General features: G+C 37.9%; 2 protein-coding genes across 11 annotated transcripts in view; one reads left to right on the top strand and one right to left on the bottom strand.

The window, feature by feature from the left end:
* LOC105269697 (poly(A)-specific ribonuclease PARN) overlaps positions 1-25572 on the top strand; it is a 72446-nt gene that overhangs the window by 27929 nt on the left and 18945 nt on the right. The window contains exon 9 of one of the 10 annotated variants that reach the window (XM_011310148.1): positions 17710-18420. The exons of 7 other annotated variants lie outside the window; for them this stretch is intronic. In XM_011310148.1, coding sequence (XP_011308450.1) covers positions 17710-17731 — 22 coding nt within the window. In that variant the 3' untranslated portion in view covers positions 17732-18420. Of the gene's footprint in view, positions 1-113; positions 139-1483; positions 1841-17709; positions 18421-25572 lie in introns of those variants that run through there. 2 more of the 10 variants (XM_011310144.1, XM_011310150.1) reach the window with 2 other exon arrangements.
* On the bottom strand, positions 7250-11809 carry LOC105269699 (leucine-rich repeat-containing G-protein coupled receptor 4). Its single transcript, XM_011310155.1, has 2 exons — positions 11730-11809; positions 7250-9363 (listed from the first exon to the last, which is right to left on the bottom strand). Exon 2 carries the CDS (start codon positions 9333-9335, stop codon positions 7494-7496), a length of 1842 nt encoding a protein of 613 aa, XP_011308457.1. The 5' UTR covers positions 9336-9363; positions 11730-11809; the 3' UTR covers positions 7250-7493.

Here is a 25572-nt window from a genome sequence, read left to right as displayed (position 1 = left end):
CCTAGATACTTAACAATATCTTTATTAGGGATTAATGATTCGTAATTTGTAACTAGGTTTTTAATTTTTATTTCAAAACCTTTTTTTGTTGATCAATGTGGGTTTCCAAACAGAATTGTTTGAAGCGCAATGCATTCTAACCAGGGGCATAACTAAATAAACAAAACTGGAGTCATGGGCGACACGAATAATCTCACTGAGCCACGTCTTAATACTCAACTTCTGGAAATTTCAACTAATCTTACTGGATCTGCGATCACTGATCCAGCACCTTCCACCATCATCAACAATGGAAATTTTGACATAAATTCACTTGTCAAAAACATCCTCACCGAAGTATCCAACAAAGCCTTCAAAATCAAATGCCGAGGTGACTTCTCCACTATTTCGCTCCAAAATCGTGCTGACAATGAGAAAGTTTTTGAAATTCTGGAAAAAGAAAAAATCCACTTCTTTATGTACGGATTCAAGCAGCATGAAAACTTCGCATTTATCCTAAAAGGCCTTCCCTCAAGCTTCACTGAAGAGCACATCAAGATGAACTTTCTGATGTCGGAATTAAGGTTATTCCAGTCAAAAAACTTAATAAAAAGGACAAAACAAACGACATGATTACCAAATTACCTGTCTTCGCTATCACAGTTGGATCGGATATTCAAATTACCAGAATATCCAAAATTCCCACAATTTTGTATCACACATTCAAAATGGAGAAATTTAAATCTCATAGTCAACCTCTTTAATGTTTTCGCTGCCAACACTATGACTATGCAAGCAACCACTGCAATCTCCTGCATCGTTGTGTCAAATGTGGATCAAATCATGATGCTAAAGATTGTAAATCAAAATCACTTAACTGTGTCAACCGTGATGGTATTCAAGTGGCCATTTTCAGAGAGTGCCTTTGCCCTTGCGAGTAAGTCATATATCAGTAAAATGATCAACTCTAGGCAAGCCATTAAGCCACCGGGTATTCTAGTGACTCACCCCTCCTTTCCTGGAGAAAACAACACTTTATTATTCATCGGATCATCTGCAGCTAACCATCAATTCTTGTTCTTCCCACGGCTGAACGTGCCTTCATTTAGAGAGTCCTAGCTCAACTCACCAATGACCGTATTGTAACCTTTCAGATCAACGACATCCAAACCACGGACTACAGATTATTCTATAGCTCATATTCATTTAAGTACCTCACTTAATTATTTTGCGGAAGTCCCTGAAATTCTTGCTGAACGAAAGGAAATGTGTATCTCCATTTCCAGAAAAATGATCACTAAACTTAAAAAAGCAGACTCACCCTTGGAAAAATTAAAAATTCCTGCAGAATACGATTTTTTACTCACCACTAATTTCTCGCATATTCGGCTTATCCGCGGAAACTTTAATATCCTTGCTTTGAATGTCGATGGCTTAAAACCATTTGTAATGGAATGAAATCATTCAGTACTAAATCATAATGGTAAAATTATTCTTCTTTCAGAAATGACGCTGAACGAATCTATCAAAAAAATTACTTTACCCAACTTCAACATTGCCAGAGCCAACAGAGTCGTCAGGGCCGGTGTTGGTGTGGCAATCGCGATCCACCATTCCCTTAAAATCAACGAGATTCTTTTCGCCATCAAATCCACCACAGAATACGTGGCTAGAGAAATGTTTATGGACAATAGAAGTGTCCATCAAAGTAGACTTCACCCTTGTGAAATCTCTTCTTGATAATAATCCCTTCACCATTCTTGTGGGTGACTTTAATGCCCATGATCCAACATGGAACGTCCAGGAAATAAACACATCTGTAGCTCAATTAATCAACCTCATAATTACCGATAACTTATTCCTATATCATTCTCATACTCTCACCCACTTTCCGGCAATGATCGACAGCAACATTTCCCTCTTGACAACAATAATTTGTACTGCTATAAGACAACACTCCACGTTCGAACGGCATCATTGAAGAGGAGTCTTTACCCCGTCACTTAATTAAGCTCATTAAAAGGAAGAATTCTAAAACGGGATTATCTTGGAAATCCTGCACATTAGCCGAACCAATTAAGAAGAAAGGCTATCTTTAATTGGGAAACTACCGAGCAATGACTTTCCCCGGGAATCGCTCGATCTGGCTACGCGTGTAAGGACTGGGGCCCGAGTGCTTAGGGAATTAGGAGATCTGGGGATAGGCAATAGCACAGGGCAGACACGTGGAAACATTCGCAGTTACTCTATGAGATTTCCTGTCGTTAGGCATATGACTCATACTGGCGTATGAACGCTCTTTTTTGAATGGGGCGAGCATTCAAACGGCTAATCCTTCGGAGGGGTTGTTTGAAGTGGTTACTGGGTTACGTTTGAACTCAGCGCGCTTCAGAAGAAGCTTATGTCAGGGATACCCACGCTGCGACAGGGGCAGCACGCCACGGCGCACGTCAACCTTACCTACTCACTGATCTCTATAATATAGAGTCTATATAACTGGATAGACTATCCCTATGCCCCCACTACGCCAACACTGAGGCCGTACCACTGATCTCTATATAACTGGATAGACTATCCCTATGCCCCCACTACGCTGACACTGAGGCAGTACTGTAGGACAAGCAGCGCCTCAGAATAGTAGCTCGAGTACTACCGTGCCCTTGACTATGCATGCGCATCACCCAATGGAGGGTGATCTCGGATAAACATGCTTCTCCCCTTCCACTGACAACTGCGCTGAGCATGCGCACTTGATAGAACTTTAGTTCCCGGACTACTATTCGGAGGCGCTGATTGACTTTCAAATCGGCCTCACCAGGGGTATACACGATAGTCTATCCAGTTATATAGAGATCAGTGGGCCGTACTGTAGGACAAGCAGCGCCTCAGAATGGTAGCTCGAGTACTACAGTGCCCTTGACTGCGCATGCGCATCACCCAATGGAGGGTGATCACGGATAAACATGCTTCTCCCACTGATCTCTATATAACTGGATAGACTATCGCGTATACCCCTGGTGAGGCCGATTTGAAAGTCAATCAGCGCCTCCGAATAGTAGTCCGGGAACTAAAGTTCTATCAAGTGCGCATGCTCAGCGCAGTTGTCAGTGGAAGGGGAGAAGCATGTTTATCCGAGATCACCCTCCATTGGGTGATGCGCATGCGCAGTCAAGGGCACGGTAGTACTCGAGCTACTATTCTGAGGCGCTGCTTGTCGTACAGTACTGCCTCAGTGTCAGCGTAGTGGGGGCATAGGGATAGTCTATCCAGCTATATAGAGATCAGTGTGTTTATCCGAGATCACCCTCCATTGGGTGATGCGCATGCGCAGTCAAGGGCACGGTAGTACTCGAGCTACTATTCTGAGGCGCTGCTTATCCTACAATACTGCCTCAGTGTCAGCGTAGTGGGGGCATAGGGATAGTCTATCCAGTTATATAGAGATCAGTGGCTTCTCCCCTTCCACTGACAACTGCGCTGAGCATGCCCACTTGATAGAACTTTAGTTCCCGGACTACTATTCGGAGGCGCTGATTGACTTTCAAATCGGCCTCACCAGGGGTATACGCGATAGTCTATCCAGTTATATAGAGATCAGTGATCCACAATCCACTTATATAGAGATCAGTGCAGTGTACCTACTCGTGAGTCGAGAGTGGGGAGGAGTGCCTTAAAGGCCTACACTCTTCACTCACTCGACAGAGCCGCTCCGGCTGGCGCTCAGTTAACGTCGTCGATCACTCGCTCTCTTACTGGCCTCTAGTAGGCCACCCAATGCTCGCCTTAGCTGGATATGCTCTCTACACGGAGAAAAAAAACCCAGGAAAAATTACGTGACTAATCACGTAATCGTGGGCTGGAGTGTCACTTCCTTGATTTTTACTGGAGAATTTGGGAAAAAATGAGAGAGGAACAGTCATTTTTATTATTTGCTCTGGAAAATTTACGTGACAGTCACGTAATTTCTTACGAACTTGTAAAATTTACCACAGTTCCGGTTAAAAGTATTCCGAGTGAAGTAAAAATTATCTAGTTTCACTTCAAGTTTATGTGACGTATCGTAATTTTTACGTGATCGAATTGAAAAATTCCTAGACAGCGTTGGTACGACTGTTGGTCATACCCGATCGCGAATCATTGTCTATGTTCGGATCACGCCACCCGGCAAATTACTATTATCGGAAAGATAATTAATAATAATTAAGGATAATTAATTGTGCCTCTAGGGAGTAAAGTATTTTCTGACGAAATGTGAGTATAATCACATGAGTCAGAAAATACTTTATTTCCGTGAGGCACACAATATTTTATTCTCGTAGGGACCGGAAACGGCGATCTAACCGAGCGAAGCGAGGTTAGAATCGTACTTTCCAGTCCCGGCAAAATTTACGGAACTGAGTATCGTTATTTTTCTACCTCCAAAGGTGACTTTTTACCGACTGAGTGGTAAAATGAAAATGAATGATCGGCACTTTTTCCGATTTTACATTTCGCCTCACGTTTACCTTTCACACATGAATTTTTACGGAACTTTTTCGTATTTTTTCCAGTATTTTTCTCTCCTTGTAGGTTTCAGGTTATCCTCCCCGATAAGCTCTTAGGTTTAAGGTTATCCTCGCCGGTATGCTTTCTATGTTTAGGGCCACCTCTAGTTGCTAGAGGTAGAGTAGAGGTTTCTACCACGCCTCGGTAGAAACGCTATCAGGCAAGCTAAATATATGCTCGCCGGGCTTTTTCCTAGGTTCTGGTTACGGTTACGGATGCTCCCGGTGATGACGTCGGTGACGGCGTCATCAGGGCCCCGGATTCTCACACGCACTTGCTATCGGTATCTTACCTCGTTTACACTTTTTTGTATTCTGTTTTTCTTTTTTCGGTATTGGTTAAACTCTACACGGAGAGAAAAATACTGGAAAAAATACGTAAAAAGTTCCGTAAAAATTCATGTGTGAAAGGTAAACGTGGGGCGAAATGTAAAATCGGAAAAAGTGCCGATCATTCAGAACATTTCACCACTCGGTCGGTAAAAAGTGACCTTTGAAGGTAGAAAAATAACGATACTCAGTTTCGTAAATTTTGCCGGGACTGGAAAGTACGCTTCTAACCTTGCTTCGCTCGGTTAGATCGCCGTTTCCGGTCCCTATGAGAATAACATATTGTGTGCCTCACGGAAATAAAGTATTTTCTGACTCATGTGATTATACTCACATTTCGTCAGAAAATACTTTACTCCCTAGAGGCACAATATACTAATTATCCTTCAGACAATAGTAATTTGCCGGTGGCGTGATCCGAACATAGGCAATGATTCGCGATCGGGTATGACCAACAATCGTACCAACGCTGTCTAATTTTTCAATTCGGTCACGTAAAAATTACGGTACGTCACGTAAAATTCAAGTGAAACTAGATAATTTTTACTTCACCCGGAATAATTTTAACCGGAGCTGTGGTAAATTTTACAGGTTCGTAAGAAATTACGTGACAGTCACGTAAATTTTCCAGAGCAAATAATAAAATTCACTGTTCGTCTCTCATTTTTTCCCAAATTCTCCAGTAAAAATTAAGGAAATGACACTCCAGCCCACGATTACGTGATTAGTCACGTAATTTTTCCTGTGTTTTTCTCTCCGTGCAGCTTAGACTCGCGTATCGGTGGACGCTAATACTCTCTTTACAACCTAGCATCCTGAGTGGCCCAGGCTTTTCCGCTTCCGTTCCGGTAATTAGTTTCTCCGTTAACTACGGATTTATAGGTTTTATGGATTTTATGGTTTAGGGGATTATAGATTTTGTGTGGTTGCGCAGGTGAGGTTCCATCCCGCTCGTCCGGTTGCTTCGGTTCTTTTGGTTCTTTTAGGATTTGTTAGCTTTCGATCCACAAAAACTTAGCTGGCGCCCATTAATTCGGTTAGGAAATAAGGATGCGAGTGTGGGACCGGACGAAGGTAAGAATTATCCTTGATCTCCGGGACGAGATCAGCGAAAACTGTTACATTTCATTATGAATCAAATCGTTAATTATTACCGTAGAAATATCCACGCTAGAATATCTGAATGGCGTAACAGCATATGGGATACAAAATTAAATAAACTTATTTTGGCAGACCCATATCCATATGGCGAGCTGTCAAGTTCTTTAACAATTCTACTAATTCCCTCTTACTCCACCTAAATTCTATGTCTTTCTCTATTACTGACATGATAGGCAAATCGAATTTTCTGGTAACCTACTACGCCACAATGCACTAAACTGCTGTTCAGAGAGGAATCTCTTCCTGTCTTCTTTCGTTTGTCAGGTTTTCTTTTCAATCAACAAATCCTTCGATGAAAACTCGCAGAAAAGAAATCATCGAGGAGAATGTTTTTATTGCGGGTTTTCCCCGCAATTACTGTTTTAAATATCCCAGGTCCGAGGGAACGTATTTAATGCGCGTCACTGGAGATCCACAATTACTAATAATTATAGATTAATTGTACTAATAATCTTTGAACTTACCAATTTTAGAGCGAGAGATTTTATATAGCTGCTAAAATTTTCTGCGCCGGCTTCTATATATTTTAGTGTATATTTTCCTTCCTGAAATGTGCACAAAATACTTCGATTTGAAATTATACAGACCCTTTCTACGGGACTCCATCAACAACAAATCAAGAGATTGTATGTAACTTTACATTGTTTATTAATTGGCATATACGGCTGGTCACACAACAGAAAGTGTCTTGCCTCAGGCGATGCGAACATTCATATTCTATCACTCATTACTAGGACGATTACATAGTTCAGGGTTCAATCTGCAAAATGACGTGTACTAAGTGCCATGCCAGTGATAAGTGAATGTCGAACAAATATATGGGATGCGTTTTCTATTGAATCACTGATGCCTCCTGCAAAATATAAATGGCATTAGACAGTAGAAGATAATTCCTTAAAATTACTGAAGCTTTTTAGTACAGGTATCAACCTGGAATAGTAACAAGCACTTAAAATCATCAAAGCAGCTTACGTAAGCTTCCATGAATCATAGTGTTACAATCCATCCGAATTCAAAAATAATTTACAAATTTAGAAATCAGTTGGTGATATTGTCCTAGTGACGATTTTTAAATTGTAATTCATATTAATGTGGAAAGGCTGACACGATTGATCACTGTGTTTTTTTCTGATCACTTTTTGAGAGTGTATAAATTTTGAGAGATTGTAGGATCTAAAGAGAATTACGAAGGTTTTTTTTTGTAAAGAAGAAAATTGTGTTGACAAAAAAAGAGGTACGGAATGTTTAAGGAGATATTTTATTAATGAAAAGGCCCTCTCAATTTTTTACATTTTGCATGTAAATACTTGAACAAAATTTGGAATAAGTGAAGTCATGCGGTCATTGCGAATGAGATTTTATATTTCAGCAAAATTTTTTAAGCTTGAGAATTTCTATATGTACTCAAGGAACTATTTATGTATATATTATGTAAATTGATAAGCATGTCGCGTCCATCGGAACAAAGATTATAAAATGTTAAACATCTGTAAAAACTCCTCCTTGAATAACTTTGATAGGTGAGTTAACGATGGATATAAAACCATTTTCTTTCCCTAATCCGTATAACGCACTATTCTCAAGACACTCCAATGGGTTATTGGATATGTCAAGCTCTTGAAGATTCCCTAAATTTTTAGCAGCACCTTTCTTTATACTCGTTATTCTATTCTCGTTCAAATAAAGGTTGATCAAATGTGGAAGTCCAGCAAATGAATCTCCATCAATTGTTGTAAAGAGATTATTGCCCAAATGAAGGTTCGTAAGCATAGGAGAATTGAAGGCGCCAGCTGGAATTGAAGAAATTTTGTTTCCTTGCAGATAAAGATTTAGCACTGCCACATTCGCAAAACTTCCTTCTTCAATAATGTCGATATCATTGTCATTAAGATATAGGAAATATCCGAGCTTCTCTTTTAAATCCGACAAGGAGTCTTTCGATATTTTTTTGATTTTGTTATTATCGAGGTAAATGGATTTAACAATCTTTAAGCCTCTGAAGGAGCCCTTATTAATTTCGATAATGCGGTTTTCATTTAAGTAAATAGTGACTAATTTCTCTTGGTCTTCGAACGTGCCAGGATGGATTTGACTTAATAGATTAGAGGATAAATCAATGGTATTGGCTTTCTTCAGACCTCGAAATGCTTTTGCAGGCAGTTCAGTCACATTATTTTTTGAGAGGTTGATATACAAAAGATTTGGCAAATTCTTTAGAGATTCTTCAGGAACTTCTTCAATTTCATTTTCATTGGCTGTCAATACTTCAAGAGTAGATGGTAATGTTTTAGCAAAGCATAAACTCTTCAAACGGTTCCCGGAGGCGGCAAGATTTGTTAATTTAGTTTTCTCCAGAGCACCTTCTTCAATGGTAGAAATCAAGTTATGCACAATGATGAGCGTCTGGAGATGTTCATTCTCTATAATATTTTTTCTGATAACTTCAATCTTGTTCTTCATTAAAGAAACTGTGGTCAACCCTTTGGGCAATTCGTTAAGTAATTCCGAGGTGACTACAGTTATTTCATTGCTACCGAGATCAATGGCAGCGATCGGAAATGCTGATAATTTGTACCAGCCTTTCTGGAATTTTTTAAGACCTAGACCTGAAAGAATTAGTTTTCTTTCTTCATAGTTGATAATGACCGTTGTACAATTACCAAGCGGCTCATCTTTCTTCAATTCCTCCACTGACGTAACAGTGCCATCATTTATTGTGCAGATTTTTGCTTGCAAGTTCGGGTCCAATACTTCAGGAATTTCCGTGGCGATGGGCTCTTCCGGTAATTCTATTCGGCGTGGTGGTTCGGATATGTCCGTCAACGATCGTTGATTATCTGGATTTATGAAGGCTCTTGTTGAAATAGTGAATAATTTTTTTCCTTCTATTATTATGTCGACAGATTGAGTGAGACCATGCAGAACTCCACTTTCCAAATGTCGCAACGAATTATTAGAAATATTGAGAGATCTTAATTTATTTAATCCTTGAAAAGTATTTTCCTTCAGCTGATAAATCTTATTATCAGCCAGTGATAGAGTTTCCAGTTCAGTCAATTTGGAGAAAAGTGAGGCTGGAAGATCCTCAAGATTATTATTATGGAGATCCAAGCTTTTTATGCTTGTTAGATTATCGAAAACATTTTCTTCAACTTTTTTAAGCTTCAGGGTAGCCAAGTCAAGGTGTTTCGAGGCAGCTGTTGCTACTATACTACGCAGAATGTCATCTTCAATGTCTAATAGATAATCTCCATGTTGGATTTCCTTTCCTATCACTAAATCGGTGGAGAAGACTACAAGAAGAATGGGAATAAGCCACATCTCAGTAGATTTGGTTCGCTCCCGTAATCTGAAAATGTTTATAAAAGGTCAGGTACATCAACATCATGATCGATCAGTCAGGTTCAATTATTATTTTTAATTTCAATAAATTAGGAAAGTACCGGAAAAAGGGTATCAAAAGTCCTCGATTGACATCATAATTCTCATTTGAAAAAATCCGAAGATCAGAATATTCTATAGTTGCTGTGGTAAAAAATTGAAAATAAATCAATTTCATGGAAACCACTAAGGAAATCAAATAATTATCCACAAATTGAAAATTTTTGATGACGTGGCGTATTGGGGTCCATAAGAACGTCGATTTTTTTGTAATTAAATATATTCAACTTTATTATAACAATGGCTGATGAGAACGAGAAATACAATTGCTCTTTCCTGTCATCCAGACATTGTCAGCAGTACCACAGTTTGCTTGAATTCATCCATTCAGATGGGATTAACTGTTTGCCTGTTTTAGTCTGTGTCAATTATGGCACTGCACTGTATTAGTGAAACCAACCGTAAGAATGCTTAAGTTTGCAACTGAGAGCTTTGATGAGCCTTAAGCGTTTCTCTGGATTGAATAGAGACCAGCGTCTGATCGGGAGCGGGACAGAGCAAACACACAAGCTGAGGATCAAAGTATCAAGTGCATCGAAGTTAATAACGTGTATATCGACCGAAGTTTCATCAATATATTTTTTTTTATCAGTTAATTACGCGAGTAGCTGAACGTTCGAGCGAATTCCTCCTGAGCTCGATGCCGATTTAGTCACGGAGGAAGTAGCTCAGTGACTGAGCAAGAATCAATTCACTGTATAAATGCGTATATACCACAAAAGGCTACCATTACTTTGAAACACCGCAAGCCATTTCTCTAGTCGGGGACATGTAAGTGTTTCCTTCTTTCTCTATTCGAATTTAATACCAGAACAACGTATTTATCATAATCTTTAGAATCATATTAAAAGTCTATTGACACCATCTGATATCGACCACCTAAAGCATTCTCTCAAAACCAGCACTCGGTGCTAACTGCCTCGAGATCTATCAGAGCCTTCTCCTCCTATTCTGAACATCTCAGTAACAGTGGATCATCCGTTACCCCACAACCCTCAATCAGCTCGGCGGGATCACGGTGGCGCTAGTTCTGTCACCTAGCGGTTGGTCCCTAATCTAAATAGATAGGGCTTTTGGAACCATCCAGTTAGCACGCTTGTACGCCTGGCCTTGAAGTCTCTAACACACTTGGTTATTTCCAAATATGATGACAACGATGGTCAACCCTCACAGTGTGCGGGAAAATGGTCTGACCACGTTTCTCGACATTGTGCGATTGGTTTCACTCGCCTGCGAAATGCTCTCAGTGGTCGTCGTTTGATGCACTGTTCACTATCTGTCACACGGCTATTTCAGCTGAAATTAGGTATCGCTACCTATTCCCGTTAACCTGCTTTACTACATGTATTTTCTAGTAACGATAAAATCTCTTTGCAGTTACTTTGCAGTTATGATACGTACATTAGTTCAATTTAGACTGCGATTTTAAACATTTGAATTTCAGTCAGCAGACTTCAATTTGAATGCATATTGTGTGCAGAAAATGAGAGAGTAAGTGAAAATATAGCAGTCCATTTATTCCGCTATCGTGAAATCGCTCCGCTATCGATTAATATGCATTCTTCATCAGTGAAATTTAAACCACAAAATTATTTTCCGAATACCGCTCGACCGTCCGATTTAGAAACATTTAAATGAAGACGAATATGAGTAATCGAATACTGGACATATAAAAAAATATATATTATTTATTTTGGTTTCCTTCGCAACAATGAATTGCCAGAGAACGAAGGATCCGTAAAATCTATTTCTAAATGTTCTCTCTTGCCTGATGGTCATAAATTTCTATCTGAATAGAAATAGTTTGATGAAAGTCAGACTATTGGATAAGTCTCAGAGCACCGACGTCGGTAGCTCACTAGGTAGGTGCGAGCCTAGTGTTCTGGAAGTTGTAGATTCGATTCTCCGTTGAATCGAATTTTTCAACAGCCACTGATGAGCGGAGGTTGCTAATAGAGCAACCGCCTGTACCGACATTGTTTTTCCTGCGGTTTCCCATTTCACTTTTATGTTCTATAGGAGAGTAAATACGGTACAGTGTAGGATCCACAGCCGCATGCATAGGGTGGGATGCAGTCAATTGACCAAAAAATGAGACAGAAAGGGTCGGGATAGAAGAAAAAAAAAATTCTCGGAGCAGCACTCGCCATTAGAAATCTACTGAATTTACCATTATAGTTTTAAATAATAAATCATTATTTATAGCATCTTGAAATAGTATAATTAGAAATTATTAATTTGCATGAACTGTCAACGATTTAAACTTGTACTCACACTTCCTAATGTTGTTTTCGACAAGCCGTTCGGCTACAATATCGCAGTGTATGTAGTAGACGTAGATGAAGCCAAATGAACAGTGAATAGTGTCAATGCTTTCCACTATATATATTCCTTATCGACAGTTCACTGCCCATGATCTCCATATCTGCATTCTAGTGCTTGGTTTTTCAATTTTATTCTCCGATCAGTAAACTATCAATTTATGATTTTTAAGCCTTGGTATTTGTATTTTTATCTGTAGTGTATATGTATTTGTAATGTATGCTCATCGATCAGAGGTGGGCAACTGCAGGCAGGCTCGGAGGTGCAGCCATAAAATTTTTAGGCTCCAATGATCGGTGGCTTAACGTTATTACAAAGGTTGCCCAATATTTGTGGGGTGGGGCTAACATCGCGATAAAGCCTGAGCTAAATTTTCAGCGAGAAAAAGAAAATTTGATCGCGTTATAATTTTTTGATAATGTTATTCATGAAAAATCCGTTTTTAATTTCGAAAAAATACGCTCGAAGGCGATTAATGTAATAATTCTATTACAAGGAGCTGATAGTCTACTGAAAACCATTGAATATGAGTCCCAAAAAGTTGAGTCTATGTAAAATTCCTCCCATTATTTTGACTTTTTCATACTATGAAGTCCAATTTTCCATAGAACTTTTTCCTAAAACAGAATAAGTTCTACAACAATGGTTTCACGAAAAATCTCATGAACCGTTTTCGTGAAACTGCTCACATGCCAAGTTTGACATCCAAGCCGAAGGCGACCATGCCAAGCATGTGGGGAAGGGTAATATACTTTCCACGGCGTAGAATTGACGAAATTGTTTCAGACACGGGCCCTGGTAAACACTAGTTTCCGGCTGCGATGCGTACCAACCAGAAAATTGTATTTTTCAGGCACCAGTCTGGAAAATACATTTTCATTAAAGACTAGAAAATTGGCGCGGTTTCTTGCGATTGCCATTAAACGAAGTGGTGATTCAATTCGATAATGAACGCACATTTCATAATAAAATTGAGAAAAATTGAATTCATCTTTATAACGAATGGAAATTGATCGAAATCGATTAAATCATATACCTGTGTTGGTCGCTTAAAAAAATTATGCGTTAAATATCTCCAAAGATTAAAGAACCATGATGACGTTTTTTATAGTGAGAAGTTTGTGCATTTTAATTTGGTATCGAGAGCCAAAAATATATAACAACGAAAAGTATGAAAATGCATATGAAGTCAGATCTGTTAACAACATGGTAATATTTAATCATCATATCTATGAAACGGACGAATTTTTTTCTGTGAAGTCGATTAGAAACAAGCAACAATCAATCAAAACAATAACAACAAAAAATGTAACGATTAAAAAGAAGTTGCCATCAGAGTAACTGAGAGTTTCCCTATTTTACTTTTTCCACCACCAAGTTTCTATGGAATATCACCACTATTCTTGCCTACGCGCAGGGCATCACGGGATCGAAGGGGGTGCAGCCATAAACTTTATGGCTTGGGATAATTTAGCCCAGGACTGGGCAAACTCTGCTCTGAGAGCAAGTCGTGCTCCCGACCTCTATTAGTGCGTAACAAAGGGTAGACGAAAGCATTGTATTGGGTGATGGCCCAGATCGTAAAGGCCCTTCTCCGCCGCTGAGATCAACCGAAGTGGGGGTGACGCTTAAGAAAAGGAAAAGAGGAGAAATGAGACTCAAGTAAAGGAAAAGCAGAGAAATAAGTCGATGAGGAAAATTTCAATTTTTTTTCATTGTGTGCATTAAAAAATAATCAGATGCGCGACAAGCTTTACCCTTCTGGAGGATAAATTCTACCCGTAAAATGTCATCAGTCTATCTACCTCTCTCTCTAATACAATACGTGCAAGAAAGAGGCAGAAGACGTAATTATAACGCAATTTATCGCAACGGCCGGGAGACCCCTATTTTTTAAAATTTTATTCATAACAAATAGCTTAGCCAACTAGTTGAAATTTTAATTGCGCCATTTAATAGAAAAGCCTTTCAAGTATTTTCTGCGAAAATGTCAAATTTTTGCGCAAGTAGGGGTTGATGCCAGGGCCAATCAATGGCCGACGCTTGGCATGTCAGTCACCAAGCTTGGCGCAACGCTTGAAGACTGACCCATGACTGGGCCGAATACTGGCTGATAGCTCGGGCCCCGTCAAGGGACGTTGGAAAGGCCCCGTGTATGCAGCCGGTAATGGCGCATAACTGGGAGAATGATTTCCGCCAAGACTGAATTGTAATTTCGAAGCTTGGAATTCATTGCCTAACCAGTCTTTCAATTCACATACCAATTATTAAATGAAATTATTAAAAAATCAAATTAATTAATTGTTTATCATTGATATTCTCTACATTTAACTACATTCATCAATTGCTGATGAATAAAATCAACTTAAAAATTACCGCCCTGACCGAGATTCGAACGCATGACCCTGACATTACTGTTGCTGATTAAGTGGTTTTGGTGCTAAATTATATTGATCTCAAAGTTGGTGGTTAATCTCTGGATGTAGAAACGGATAATATCTACATTCAATTCATTATGGATGTTGTTAATGGATGATCTATAATTAAAGTTCCCAATGATGCGCAGAAATTTGTTTTGAGACACTTGAAGTTTGTCAAGATGATATTTCGCAGCTTTGAACCATATTGGGCACCCATAAGTTAAGACTGATCTGGTCAGGCTCTTACAGAGAATTATTTTGACATTAGTGCTAAAAACTGGAGCTTTGGAGAAAAAGTATAGTCTTGCTAGAATGGATTTGACTGTGGAGTTCGACAAGTCGATGTGTTTTTTCCAGAGAAGTTTGTTGTCAATGTGAACGCCTAAATACTTAACACTAGGAGAAGGAGTTATTTGTTGACCTCTTATTTTTATGTTACATTTAGTCTATTTTTTGAAAATATGATCGCTTCAGTTTCGGAAGCGTTGACTTGAATCTTCCATTTATTCAACTCATTTATTATAAGAGAAGTAGCATTTTCAAGTCTGGAGACGGTTTGGTTTATCGAAGTGCTGGAGGCGAAAAGCGCGAGGTCATCAGCAAAGCCAGCTATGTTAACATGCAGAGGTGTTTTGCGGAAGACACAAGATATGTATATATTAAAAGGACTGACGAGAGAATGGAGCCCTGCGGGACTCCAGCTACAATTTTTCATTTGATGGACAGCGATTGGTCAACTCTATCTCGAATAAATCTATCAGTGAGATATGATTGGATAATTTTGATCAGATAGAGAGGAAAGTTTAATGTAATTAACTTATAAATAATGCTTGAGATCCAGACAGAGTCGAAGGCTTTTTCACTGTCAAGCAGTACCATGGCAGTATCCATTTTAGTCTCTTGATTGGTATTGTGATACGAAGGAGTTGGTGGATGGTGGACTGTTTGGATTTGAGTACGAATTGGGCAGCAGGGATGGTGGCATTTTTTAAAATAAGTTTGTTGAGGTTTGAAATTTGATTTTTGTTAAATTAGGGAGCAAGCTTATTGGACGGTAGCTGACTGGGTCATAAGGAGATTTACCAGATTTTAATATTGGGGTAATAACAGCTAATTTTCAAGTATTTGGGAAATACTGTAGGATTTGCAGGCATTAAGTAGTTTGGTTAAGAATACCTTTCCGAGGTAGGTTCTTTATTACTATGTTGGGGATTCCATCCACACCAGGAGCTGATTTGTTTTTGAGTTTGACAATGATCTTTTTGACTTCTTTGGGGGATGTTTGTTGGTTGATTAGGGTAGTGGTGTTAGTAGATAAGGATATATTGATTGACGAGAGAACATGCTCAGAGAAGGAAGAGTTAACTCTATGAACGGCAGCTTCGTGGATTTTAGCGTAGTGGGTGACGAAAAGATTAGCTTTGCCTTTAAGGTTAGTAATCGAAGACGAGTTAGAATTGATGTGAGGTATGGTGAATGTGGGAGAGTTCTTGAAGAATTTAGTAACTCGTCATATGGATTGGTCTTTCAAATTGAGTTTATTTAGTTTTGCATCCCCTATGTTATTACGCCATTCCGACTTTTTAAGGTGCAGTGATCTGCGGTAATAGTTAACCCAAGATTTCAGGAAGGGGTTGCGGGTTTTTTGCTATTTGGTTCGTAATGAGTTTTTGGTTTGGATGAGGTTAGTTAAGTGGAGGGGCAGGGATTCCTCTTTGATGAAGGCAGTTGAGCGTAGAGTATTATTTTCTATGGCTGTATGAATTATTGATGAGAAAAGGGAGACGTTATTGTCAATTTTATCCTGTGATAAGCAACTTGGGAAATTAGGTGAGATGGCAGCATTGATATCCGTTCTGAATTTCTGCCAATCAGATTCGTGAATTTAAGTTTGGAAGTATCCACTGCACTAAAAGTTTTACCCGAGACTGAGAGGATAAGAGGTAAGTGGTCTGAAGGAGATTCGCGAAGGTTGTTGAATGATTTTATGATAGAGGAATTGTTAGTGAGAGCAAAGTCAATCGTACTGGGGGTGTTACCGTTTCCCGGAAAATGGGTGGGCGAGTCAGGATGATATAGGAATAGGTTGTTGGAAGTTATGAGGTTGATTAATTCAGGTCCAGATGGTTGGATTCCTGGACATTCCAGGTAGGATCATGAGCATTGAAGTCGCCCGCAAGAATGGTAGTGGGATTTTTATCAAAAAGAGATTTCATTAGTGATGAGTCAAGTAACATATTTGGGGGGTTATAAATTCAGTACAGATAGACACTTTTATTGTCAATTAAAATTTCTGTACCTACATATTCGGTGTTAGGTTTGGTAGAGGAAGGAAGTTCGTTAAATTTGAGAGACTTATGGATTGCAATTGCCACACTATCACCGACTCTGCCGACTCTGTCTGTTCTGACAATGTGGAAATTTGGGAGATTGATTGATTCCTTTGATAGATTAGTTCAGCTTCGTTTTCTGAAAGAAATATGATTTTAACATTATGCTTAGAAATCATATTACATAGTTCCGTTAGATGAGATTTTAGGCCATTGATATTCAAGGTATCAAACTTAAGTTTCATACGATGAGCTATGAGAGGAATTGGTGGTGAATAAGTGTTCATATTTTGTGATGATTTTTAGCTTTTCTAAGGGGCAATCTGATTTTTTAAGTCTAGAGATGATTTCTCTAGCACTGCGGATAATGGATAAGATATTAATTTTCTTTAGTTCACCGATAATTTCTCTGACCTCGGTCAAGTAAGAGTAGTAACGTAGGTAGAGTGAACTGGAGCCCATGGATTGGAAGACGTTGTTCTTGGAGGCTGCGATGAGGTTGATGATGGGTTGAGCAAGGATCCAGTAGAACAAGGCATGTTGAGGAGTGAAAACTCCAAAGAGATGAGTTGATGATTAGGAGCAGAAGATCCGGTGAATAGTGGAGTGTTAATAACCTCAGGGGATATGGAGTGTGTCGGGCGAGGTCCTGGTAGTTTCACAGTTAGCCTGGCGTTGGCCATCTTGCTCATATATGATTTTCTTGCAGGACACTCTAAAACTGGCCACGTGGTTACCCTCACAGTTAGCACATTTGAGAGATTTTGATTTGCAATCTTTGGCCGCATGGTTAGATCCACATTTGACACAACGATGAGAGAGATTGCGATGGTCGCTTGCATGACCATAGTGTTGGCAGCGAAAGCATTGAAGAGGTTGACCGTCGGATTTGAATTTCTTATCTTGGAAAATACGATACAAGATTGTGGGTATTTTTGATATATTAGTGATTTTAATACCTGGTCCGAATGTGATTGCGGCAATGCCTATTTTGGTAGAGGTGTCGTTAGCTCTGTCCTTTTTAATAAATTGTTTACCAGAGATACCCTTGATTCCTGCAGCAGAAAGTTGGGTGTCGATGTCGTTCTCAGTGAAGATTGGAGGGAGGCCTTTCAGGATAAATTTGGAGTTCTTGTCCTGTTTGAATTCGTACGTAAAGAAATTTATTTTTTCTTTTTCCAGGAATTTGCACACTTTCCCGTGATCAGAACGATTTTCGAGCGAGATGATGGAGGAGTTACCTCGGCACTTGAATTTGAGGCCTTTGTTGATTACTTCGGTAATGATGCTATTGCTGAGTAGTTTAATACCAATATTTCCATTGTTGATGACAATGGGAGGAGTTGAATCGGTGGGTACAGATCCAGGAAGAATAGTTAGATTAACAAAAGTTGGGGTGATGCCACGTGGTACGGAGAGGTTAGTCGGGGATTCGTCGACTCCGGTTTTTTTAATCTTTGTTTTTTTGCCAGTGGGGCTCATCTCATTTTTCCTTTTGAAAGTATCAGAAGAGGTTTTTTTAATGTTTCTATTCACTCTAGGGTGGCGAATAGCAACGGATAGTAGCAATAAGTAATTACTATAATAGAAGATTACGAAAAAGTAAGCGCCCGAGTAAAGAGGACACAAAAAGCGTCCGTGTGGCTCGCGACTCCGTGCGAAACTGGCTCAGCTAACATGCACTTATATCTTGTGATTTTAAATTATGCATATGAATCGTATGTCAACTGTGTAGGAATAACTTTAATTAATAATTTCTTCTTATGATTTACTTTATCCATTGACATAAGTTCTCTTGTCTTGACTTCCCCTTTAACCTTCCCATAGCAATCTATAGCTCCTAACCCCTTTGTAAAAAATACGCACAATTTTTTTTGCAACGAATTGATTGTCTTCATTATCATTATTTATTGTAAAATAAATAACAGTAACAATAGTAAATTGTTCTTTTATTTTATTTACGAAGCTACTCTGAAGGGCCCAGTTTTTTTGCCAAGCTTGGTCTAGTAATGGGCCAAGTGTTGGCAGAGCAATGCGACACCAGTGTTTGGTTTGTCATTGTCTCACAACATTGAGGTTAGTGATGTTCTACCAATTCTTCAAGAGCCAAATTTTAGACAAGCGCTTGTCAAGATTTGTATATCGGCGCATGGGCCCCCAGTACTAGGCAATCGTCGAGTGAGTAACGAACAATGAGTGTATGATTTGTCATTGGCTGATGAAAAGTTGGGCCGAAGATGCTCTGCCAATTTTCAGGTAGCCATCACTGGACGATGCGTTACGTGATCAATGGGGTACCATTGATCGAACAAACCAGTTTTTGGTTCGTTATTGGTTGACGAATTGTTGGGTCAGAGATGCTTTAACAACTTTCGACAGCCAATCCTCAGCCAAACATTGAACCGAAATAGCCAGTACTCACTAGTAATCAGCCAAGACTCGGCTATTAATTATGACCCAATTATTGACCAGCCAATTTAGGGCCACGCGTTGGCCCGAGTATGGTGAGTCAATTACATGTACGCCAGGACTCGGCCGAGCCCAGGCCCAAGCAACTACACTCACCCAAACCCTACTTGGGTGAGGTCAATTTTCTCAAGATGCATATTTTCAGTTGTAAAACCATGAGTTTCCGAGTGGTGAAGGATTTTTCGGTAACTTACCAAACAGTACACTATCCTCTAAATATTACCTAACATTCATATAAGTTAATAATATGCTAACTCCGCTGCCATTGAAGATTTCTCTGCTTTTTTGCTTTCGATTAGAAGCATTAAAATTGTTCGATCTGTCGATTTTCTATTTTTACCTTAGGAAATTAGGTAGAACGATCTGAAACGTTAAAGTATGAAGTTTCAGGGCCATAGGTGTAAGTGCAGATGATCAACTACTAAGTCCACATGATCGTCAACTTTTAGGAAAGGGAAGAATAAACGGGTAAATTATGTCCGAAAAATCTGAAATGTTGTCAGTTCATAGGTTCTAATATAGACTTGATCTCTGCTTAATTACAGCCCGATCGGTGGAGTAGTTTTCGAAGTATCGGTAACTGTTTTTGGAAAGTTTTTTTGCAAATATCTTAAAAACTATCCAAACGATTTTCTTTTTTTTTTAAATATTTGTCTCAATGTGCATTATATACATCAGTCAAGATATACATATATGTTCCTACGAAGATTTCGAGTTATCTCAAATTTTATGTCTTTCAGAAAAATTCGTTGTACGCGCTCTCTGAATTGTAAAAATCAAGATATCAACTTATAATTCGGCAGAAAGTTTTTTCTTATGAGCATAATGTTTTCTATTTTTTCGAAACAATTGTTGTCGGAATAGCTATAGATCCATTCGGAAGCTGGCTACCAATTGTATTGGTTGAAATAAAAGATGAGGAAAAAAATCTAACGCATACAGTAATGGTTAAATGTCTCCTACCAAATAGGCTCGGTCAACTGATTGTTTAGAGAACAGGAGGGTAAAATGGACCCCCTAAGTAGAAACTCGTTCCTCAACAATTTTTACCACTCGAATGACTAGCCCTTACCCTCAAAAGCGTGTACCTAAATTTGTGCAACGTGTTGACAAAACGAAAATTGTAGGGGGGAGATGGGAAAAATGGAGTTCCATCCCTCTCACGATTTTTTTTTCGTGACTATAAAAAACAATGCATTGGTGCTTTATGCAAATAGTGTTTAACGTTAATCAGAAATCAGTTTTTTACAATTGTTCAAATCTTTATCAATTGAATTTAATATGCAGGATTCAAATTTCGTGTTAATTAATTACAGATGAAATCTAAACTACATCTTTATCAAAAATGCCAAAAAAAACTTCGAAAATAGGAAAAAAGTAAGGATCCATTTTATCCACACGGTCAATTTTACTCTTTTACTATACTACTCGTAAATGAATAATTGAGACAAATAATTCTTGTTTTCAGTGCGTATTGCTCTCCTCTTAGGATACCCATCTTATTTGCAGTTGCCCGGCGATAAGGAGAGGAAATAGCATGATCCTCGATTTAAATACAAGTATTTGCAAACATTGAGAATGAGACAATGGCATAGTCCTATATCACGTGTCTCAAATCTAGTATAAAAAGATAATCGACTTTTCGCCCATTTATCATGTTAAATTCAAAGCATCTCCTTTAATTCTGCGAATAATTCAAATAATCCACCGTGTGCACCCAATTATCGTACTCATTACGGCTACAAACGAGCCGACATATTGCACGTGTGGATAAGCCAAAAGGAAAAGGTGAAGCGTTGGCAAAATTTTTCAAATGCTCTTGATTAGAATAATGGAACATGCCATTGGGATAACGTTCCGTAACACATTTGAATGGAAGTGAGAGAGAAAATAAAGAGCAAACACTGGAATGCAAATGCCGAGTTGAGGATATAGACGAGTACACGAGAATGAGTCACACGCGATTGGACACACGAGGTTTTACCGATAGAGACTGTGAGTTTGAACTCGAGCATTAATGTATCTTATTTTTTATATTCATATATGCACATCCTTGAGGTAGAAAAGTATTGCTAATTAGTCTGGAGAATGATGGGCTTCCTGTCGTGTACTCTAATTTCCTAATTTCTCTTCAGAGGTTTCTTCTTCTTAATATTTCGCGGTGGTGATTATTCTCCCTTCGGAATATGATAATTCACAGACACCTTGTGTGTTTCTCAATGATCATTGGCACCTTTAACAAGAATTAGAATAAAAGCCAAGTCGAGTTGTTGAGCATAGAAAATCGATTGTCGGTCGTTTGTTTGTTCCATCCAGACAAACAGGACTTTTGTGTGTAACGATACATCATCGGCTTCTTATTCTATTTTCCATTAGAGCTTTTTCCGTTTACATGGTGAAGACATTCCCATTAATTGTTCAGAGAACACATCACTCGGTCAGTGCGGGGTGAAGACATTCAAGCCATTCCAATAACGAAATGGAAGCTTTCCTAAAATATTATTCATAAACATACATTTATTTTCGATACACTTATTGTTGATACTGAATTAACAATTCACTTCCGAATGGGTATTTATTTTTATGGGAGGCAAAAGAAATACACCAGGAAGAAGAAACCTTTCTGTAAAAAATTTTTTCTGTAATCTATTTCTTCAGGGAATCCATTTTTAAAGCTTATTTAAACGTAATGATTCTATATTTAAATTTAATTTTGACACAGTTTATTCTGAATTTTATGAAGATGTATACGTTTATCAAGATTACAATCACGACGCAATCTGAATGAAACAGGCATTATTTTGAGGTTGAAGAGAGGTTACGGTTCCATATGCAAAAATAACCAATCAATATGATTGTAAGTAAAATATCAGAATGCAATAGATTTTTTTTTTAATGCAAAAATGATCAAGCGTCATTATGTCGCTCAACTAATGCTAATGCTATTTTAACTATCTTCCTGCTTATTTAAGGGAGCATCAAACGGATGTATAATCCGGCGATGCAAGAACAAAATTTGCGAAAACAATATCCTGATACAATGGACGAGTTTTAAATACTAATTGTTTAGTCGGCAACATTAGTTTTATAGTTAAGCTTTTTAAACTATGGCACAAAAACCGGGAAATCAAATTTGAACGGAAATAGAAGATTTCGATTGGAAAGAAAATGTTTTGATGATTTTTTACGGAGAAAAAATATACTGTTCAAGCAGTTACAGAAATAGACGGAATGACGAACTGCTATAACCCCTTTCAAATGTATTCTTCTGAATGTTTTGAAATAGAGAGAAATTAAGAAGTTTTCAAAGTAAAAGCCCTTGGTCCTTTGATGGTTTCTCAGTTTTAGGCTCAATGACAAATTTAATGCATCGTGCAGACAAATTCTATTGTTAAAATAACTCTTGAGAATTTTTCATCCGCGAGGGTATCATCAATATGGCAGGCACTATTACCCTGAAAATTTATTCGTGTACCATGATCTTTAACGAGTCCGTAACATCCCGGATCGCAACTGCAATCAGTGTCGATTGAACCCAGGCGTTTGTTACGTCCTAGGCGTTAGCGGGTTTTTCATTTAACGAGCGAGTCAAATGCGCGTGCCTCACTGCATTTGTCTAAATGCATAGTGCATACACAAACCTCAGCCCAATAGAACATTAAACCCGAGAGAAAATACAATGTTGCAAAAAATTGTGAATACTCGATGGTGTTTGTTGCAGATTAGAATAGGTCAGAAAGTCACACATTGTGTTAATGATACACCCACGTGCCTTCGTAATTATGGACAATCAAAGCGTGAGATAAATCCAGAACAATCCTACGAATCTCACAGCTCTTAATCTCCTCTTATTATTCTGCAGTGAAACTATAAAGAACGGGAAATTGAATTGGATAGGCCAAGAATTTCATGTAAATAATTTGGTTCATATCTCCGAAGCCGATACAGTTAGGGAAAACCACCAAGATTTTTCAACGCAATTATAGAGTTTGAAAAATGACACATCAACATTTTTCTGTCAGGTAATTCATTTTGCATATATTCGGCTTTTAACTTCATTTATAATATACTTTAAAAATAGATTACTTTTGAAAAGTTATGTAAAGTATACTTAATATGCTTGTAAAGTATTTGATCGCACTGAAAAGGTATAAAAACTGAAATTCAATACGTCCTCTACATTGAAGGTGCGCTATCCCGAGTGAAAATTTTATCATGCAAGCCTGAGGTTTACTCCGGACTTGATATGGCGGTGATCAGTTTCAACTGATCAGGCAGATTTTGATAAAAAACTGATAAGTCTTCGATTTACTCTGCCTGATCCGTACTACTCTAATCAGGATCTGATGAGGTCAATCTGACCAGGAGGACTTAAACTAAATTATTTCATTATTAACTTATTATTATTATTATTATTAAAAGTATAACAGATGAAATTTTAATTGAGTAAATTGTCGCGTCTTAAAGTGACCAAATATCCCCAATATACATCGTATAAGCAAAATAAAGTTCACCTAATAAAAATAACGCGATATTCCAGTGTTTAGGGCATAGGATTAGTACTCGCAAGGTCCTCAGTTCGATCCCCATTGTCGACAAAAGTAATTAGATTTTTCCAGCATTAATTATAGTCAGTATTTATGGATAGAGATAATGCAATGTAAAAAAAATGATCTCTTTTTTATTTTGAATTCGTTATCATTAAGAAATATGTTAAATTTCGGTTAGCAAGTATTAATGGGTTTTGTTTGATCAAACTCTGGTTCGGCACGTGTCATCGAATCCGTATTGAGTCAAGGCGTTTTATGCTTGATCAAGCCCTGATTAAGTTGTAGGATCAGTACCTGTTCCAACGTCATGTCTGACTTGATCCGGACTTGATTCGGACCTAAGCTAAATTTCCACTCGGAGTGCGTCAGATATAATTCGTTTAAGGTAGTGCTCCCGTAAATGGAAGCAACGATGAGATTTCGATGAAAATTTATATACAGATACATTCTAAAGCAAAAAAGACTTAGTTAAATTTTTGGAAGCTTCGATTTTTCAAATTTTTCACCCTAACCGTTTTCGAAATATGAATTGTTTTCAATTAAAAAAAAATTCAAAACTTCTGAAAAATTGACCCAATAAATTTTCTTGAAATTTCAATTTTAAACTGTTTTTTTTTTATTTGAAAAATTGCGCGCATGGTGTGCCCAATGACGATTGCATAATGTCAATATTCCAATGATTATTTCCATTTTTTCCAAATTCATTCCAAACTCGAAATTTTATAATCACATGATATTAAAATCGGAGGTTTGCGATCTCGTCTTCAATTGGTGGTCATTTGCACTTTCAAATAATTATTGACTGAAAATTTTCCAAGTGCCCACGTTGCCACCCTCAGATCGCCCTGCAGAAAATCGATTTCAATCATCTAATTTAACTTCTTATATTCCTCGAACTCTGAAGATGATCTTAGAATTGGACTTTTGGGATCTATATTAAATTCTACATTGAATTCGTTCATAAATCGAAAGTGTGACACTTATCAATAGATATCAAATTGACAGAATCGACTTTGTATATATATATAATTAGATCTTTCGGAGCTCTTCGGAATGAAATATGAGTTATCCTCATTGAAACTTTTCTATACAGTGTAAATTTCAATTTAAGAGCAGTTTCGAAAAGTAATGCAAGGCAAAATTTTGCCTTTCACGATGAAGTATTCACGGACTATGTAATGATACTCAATATTGAATAGAGTACCTCAAAGCACACTCCAGGGGATATAAAATGGCATATAACTAATTTCAATTGAGGAAAGAATCAATTGATTACGACCAATCAAACCGGAGAACTCTCAGAATTAAGAAACTATCAAATTTAACTTCAAACGATAAATCATTCGCCAACCACATGATCAAACCAAATATTCCGTATATCACGTTGAAGTACATTTAACGCGCTTTAAAATGATCTATGAGTTATCCTTATCCGAGTAGAAATAGAGAAATTCTCGTCAATTGGATGAAAATAAAGCCAAAATCGGACATCATTTTGTTTATAATGGATACTGCGAAAATATTGATCATGAAGATGATTTTCAACTTTTAAGCAGAAATTACACGATTTCGGCTGGTCCGTTACTTTATTTGTTTTTTTTTAATTCTCGAACAAAGTTTAATTTTTTCCATGATTTTTGACATTTTTTTCATCATAGGGAACAAATTCCTTCTATATTCCCCTTCATATTTGAAATTTTGCACTAAAAGAAGCGAAGTGTAATGTTGATCCCTTTTGAAAATTTGAAATATGTAAATGTGAGACTTCAGAGTAACCATTAATCACATTAAAAAAGAAAATCAAACATCGAGTTCCTAGAACAGAAGAAAATACGATGAAAATATTAAAACAGAAAAAAAACATCACTCCCCTTCGCTCTTTCTATCGCGAAATTCAAGATACGAAAAAAATATAGAAGTAATTCCCTATCCCTTTTAAAAAAAAGCATGTAACGTTTTTTGTCAGCTTTTTTTGGCGCTATGCATATCAAAATATATTTATATAATATGATATATATATAGATAT

This window comes from Fopius arisanus, unplaced genomic scaffold (assembly GCF_000806365.1).
Source record: "Fopius arisanus strain USDA-PBARC FA_bdor unplaced genomic scaffold, ASM80636v1 scaffold00073, whole genome shotgun sequence".
In the NCBI taxonomy this organism is placed as follows: Eukaryota; Metazoa; Arthropoda; class Insecta; order Hymenoptera; family Braconidae; genus Fopius; species Fopius arisanus.
Note: the sequence above shows the minus strand (reverse complement) of the source record. Positions and strands in the feature narration are given on the sequence as shown.

Coding starts and splice junctions, on each gene's coding strand:
- LOC105269699 (XM_011310155.1), bottom strand. CDS start 9,335: ATGTGGCTTATTCCCATTCTTCTTGTAGTCTTCTCCACCGATTTAGTG.